The 4,735-nt window shown below is 28.0% G+C and overlaps 1 protein-coding gene across 4 annotated transcripts in view; it reads right to left on the reverse strand.

Moving 5' to 3' along the window:
* Positions 1-4,021, reverse strand: part of LOC125842138 (probable linoleate 9S-lipoxygenase 4) — a 97,875-nt gene extending 93,854 nt beyond the window's left edge. The window contains exons 1-2 of one of the 4 annotated variants that reach the window (XM_049521355.1): positions 3,745-4,017; positions 923-1,137 (exon numbers count right to left, since the gene is read on the reverse strand). In XM_049521355.1, the coding sequence (XP_049377312.1) occupies positions 923-1,137; positions 3,745-3,937 (408 nt within the window). In that variant the 5' untranslated portion in view covers positions 3,938-4,017. Of the gene's footprint in view, positions 1-847; positions 1,138-3,744 lie in introns of all 4 variants that reach the window. The other 3 variants (XM_049521354.1, XM_049521357.1, XM_049521356.1) reach the window with 3 other exon arrangements.
* Between the last annotated feature and the right edge of the window lie 714 nt (positions 4,022-4,735).

Here is a 4,735-nt window from a genome sequence, read left to right on the forward strand (position 1 = left end):
AAGTCATTGTAGACATCATAGTCATAAATCCTATCCCACGCCTCGCGCTTTCCAGTTCCATCTCCTCTTAATGTTAGCAATTCATTTTCTCTGTATTTGCGCAAAAGCTCTGGTGTTTCACTTGGGAGATATGGCTGCATAAACAATCAAAACATTGCTAAAACTTTTGAGTTTGAACACTTGCCTTTCTTTACATGTTGAGGGGTCATTTCGTAGCTGGTTAGAGTCATGCATGTATTAGTAATATATGAATTAGTTATAAGGGAATTTATGTATGAATTAGTTATGTAAAATTTAGTCATTCATGTATATCATGCATGTAATAATACATAGATTTTCTCATATAACATATATATGTAGTATTAGTTATGCTTATTTCTAAATAGTAAAACAAACATCATATCAATTTTATATATGAATAACTTGCTCTACCAAAAAAATCACTATATTGAAAAATGTTCAGTAGCTATTCCCACAAATATTTTGATTAAATTGGTGACAAAACAAGTATATAGTAATTGTAGAAAGCTTCCCACTATTTCAGTGAGAATGTGTTTCTCATCATGCATTTTCTCAGTGAGCTGATTCGCTAAAAAATGAATAGGAAAATCATGTTGTATAGCACAAATTCCCCACTAATTCCAGATGAGGAAAAAAACATTTGTTTCTAGTATCGTTACCCCCTAACTACCTATCAAACGTGACATTACTTATATATGCAACATTAATTTAATACCTGCATAACTCATTACATGACATTACTTATGTAGCATTTTAATACATGCATAACTCACCTCCAAACCAGCTACGAAACGACCCGTTAGTAGTTTGAAAAAGTAAATCATACCTGATTTGCAAAGAAAATTCGATCTGACTTGTATCTAAAAGATGGATAAACCCAAGAATTGCAAACAAAATGGACCTTGCCATGATTAGGCACATCTTCAAGTGTGAGTGACTTGAGAAAGAACTCATTGATATGCGTATTTTTTATGATAAATGCGCCTGGAACTCCAAACTCCTCATTCCAATCAAATGTGACACCAAAGGCTGTTTCACCTGCTGCTAATGGTGTTAGAGTAAAGAGAAAGTTCTCCAAATAAGCTGGATTGCTGTGTTTCCCTTGTAAACCATTTGCTGCGAATAGTGACAAAGTCAGAAATTTAGTTAAGATTATTCAAAATTTAATCTACACATTAAAAATAATTTTTTGATATATATAATTTGTATAACGCTATTGTATCTAGGGTCAATGAAACCTTTAGCAGCATTTATATAGAGAGAGAGGGGGTTGATTATAAATACTTAAGGTATATTAAATTATTGTTACTAAATAACGAAAATTATATTATTGTCGCAAAATCCTTTAGTTATGGTAATGAAACGCGACATCAAGATGAATTGATTGATAAAATAGGGATAATAGCAATTATAATAATAATTTCAAGATATTTTATGAGATTATTTTATTTATGTTTAATAAAAATATTAATTACCATATTTGGTAAAAATAGGAGACTTTATTCATGTTGGATCTCACTTATTTGATAAAAGGTCAATAAAGGTGTAATTTTTTAAAAAAATATATGTTTGAAACGTTTCAAAAACTTAAATTTCATGCCCAATTGAATATTACATAAATTAAAATGGAGTGAATAATATATTAAGTGCCAAATTAACCATGGTAGTCACGCACCTTGACAAATATCAGTATTTGTCGGTAGCAACAATGCGTGTATGCTATTCACCATATATCTATAGTAATGGGAATATTTTTTTTTAATTTAATTTTTCATATAATATATTTAGACTATAAGATGAGAAAATATTTTCATTTATTTTATATATCTTAATTTAAAGTCATATGATTTAATTTATTTTTTTCTTAAAATAAACAAATAAATTAAAATTAAGAGAATAATAGATTATAAAATTGTGCCTAATCTTCTAGGTAACTTAATAAAACAATTTATTAGCTTGTGGGGTCACAATTATTCAATGACAGATTTTGTCCTTTCCAATCATTTGTGCCCGTCTAAATACTATTTTATATTTAAAATGAGATCAATATTGAAGTGCAGCATTACTTCCTCCTTTTCACAAAGAATGACATTCTTTCCTTTATAGTCAGTTTCAACAAGAATGACATCTTTTCTTTTTTGGTAACATTTTACTTTTTGCTTTCCGCGTGGCATATTTAAGACCACAAAATTAAGGACAATTTTGTACATTTGACATAACTTTAATTTAGAATCACAAGATTCAAAAGTCTTCTTTATTTACTTAAACTCCGTGCCAAGTCAAACCAGGTCATTCTTTATGAAACGAAGGGAGTATTATTTTTGTCTAATATAAATAGTAATTCTTTTGTTTTTAAAATTTTAAATAAAACTAGATCTAAATATATGTAAAAATGTGAAAACTGTCATCAAACACCAAAGGATCGCTTGGTATGTAATTTGGAGTTGAGTTAGAATTAAATTTTGTATAAGTGATATGATATTTGGTATTTAGTTAGGACGTAAGTTATTTATGTATAAAATTAAAAATGTATTGGATTTGTAATTTAGAAATTCGTATAACTAATTAATGACGAAATTAAAATTTTGATTAAGGAATATCAATATATCAAGAAGTAAAATTGTGTAGAACTTAATTGCCTTATGTAATATATATACATAAAAAATATATATATTATTATCTAGCTACATAGTGTAATTTTTCAACAAAGGAGTGTTGATTGACACAGGTAGGTTTGACAATGTAACTAATACATGTAAAAATTATCAAATATTATGTATTATTTTATGCAAAATAAAATAATTAATATACAAATAACGAATGAAGTACACAATAACTAAACAATACATAATTAATATCTGCATAAAATCCTTCATAACTAATCTCTAAATTACTAATACTTGCATATCTCTAATCAATTACCAAAATCACTCCTAAGTTGATAGACAAAACTTTGCACCTTTTTTTTGGTATTTACTTATTGAATAGAAACTAAAGATAGATAATATTTATTACAAAAAAATTAACACTTAAAATGATTAACGATATTAAATAAAAATATAATAATCAAAACACATAGTTATTAAGAAATACTTCACAATAAACTAACTAAAAAGTTGTTAATGAATAATTTTAGTAGTGGACGTGTCTTTTTCTATGAAAACCCCATAAAAATTATTCCTAACTACTTCTTAAAAATATAATAAACATTGCATAAATGAATAAATGTTTTTACATTAACATCACTCTTATTACGTGCATTACCTCTTGATGCATTATCTGTATTATATTTAATTCACTATCCGTGCTAAAATTCCTAACAATTAATTTTAAAATATGATATTATTATCATATAAATCTTAAATATTTTTATATTTAAAAACAATTAATTTTGAAATATCATATTTAAGGCGATCATCACGTTTAAAAGTCTGTCCTTAGTTCTCTTCCAATTAAAGTTTATCTCCAGTCGTATTGGACACCTTCACATAAGCAAGGGCGGAGCTAGGTTACACAAAAACAATTCATCTAAACCTCCTTCGATAGAAAATTACGTTATTTATACAACATAGATAAAATTATTTTTCATATACAAATAATAGATACTGAACCTCTTTTCATAACGTATCAACGTTCTTAGTAATAATTTTAACTCCGTCACTGCACGTAAAATACATGTGTGATAAATATTATATAAATTAAAGTGCATGAGAGGTAACTTACCAGGATCACTTTGAACAGAACTAATCAATTGAAAAGAAACCTTTTGGCCAAGGGCCTCAAAGATTTTATCAGTCAACGAACCAGCAAGATCAGTAAAATCTAGAGCATTTTTCTTCATCATCACCACAGTTCCTTTAACTTTCTTTGAGTCATGATGGCCACCAATTAGCCCACCCACAATTTGGCCTAACATGATGATGATGAAGATGAATAAGAGAAAAAATTAAGTAAAAAAAGAGATGATGAATTTTTGTTGTGAAATTTCAATGAAATGAGTCTCTTATTTATAGCCAAAAAAAAAATACTAGCTAGCAAGATAAAGATATATAATAAGAAACAATAAAAGAACAATAGACAGATCCACATGCTACACGTTCTTAACTCCTCTTTTTTTCTTTTGTTGTAATTTTCTACTACTGGTTGATTAGACTTTTCTTTTTGGGGTGTGTTTGGTATGTCCAATTTTCTCATATTTGGTTGGGTTAAATATTTTGGAAAATGTTTTCCAAATCAACTCATTTTCCTCAAATTTAAGGAAAATGACTTCCCTTCAAAACTTAAGGAAAACATTTTCCAAAACTCTCTTCCAACTTCAAACTACAATTACTTTTGTTGAAAAAATCAATTTATTTTGTCCCTACCCTCAAACCAGCCCCCCCAAAAAAAATAATTTAAAGCTTGTTTTTAAATTCAATTTTTTTACCCACCCTCACCCCTACCCCTACCCCTACTCCCTGCCAAAAAAATATTAAAAAATATTTTTAAAAGATATTTCTAATTTCATTTTTTTATTTTTTACCCCCACCCACTACCCTCGCCCCCCTATCAATTTTTTATTGTTTTTAAAAAATATTTTCAACTTCAATTTTTTATTTTTTCATCCCGATCCTCGATCACCCACCCCCCTCCCCGGCCTGCCCACCCCTATCAATTTTTTTATTGTTTTTTAAAAATATTTTCAATTTCAAAATTTCATTTTTTCATCCTACCC

The sequence above is a fragment of the Solanum stenotomum genome, chromosome 10, assembly GCF_019186545.1.
Source record: "Solanum stenotomum isolate F172 chromosome 10, ASM1918654v1, whole genome shotgun sequence".
Lineage (NCBI taxonomy): Eukaryota > Viridiplantae > Streptophyta > Magnoliopsida > Solanales > Solanaceae > Solanum > Solanum stenotomum.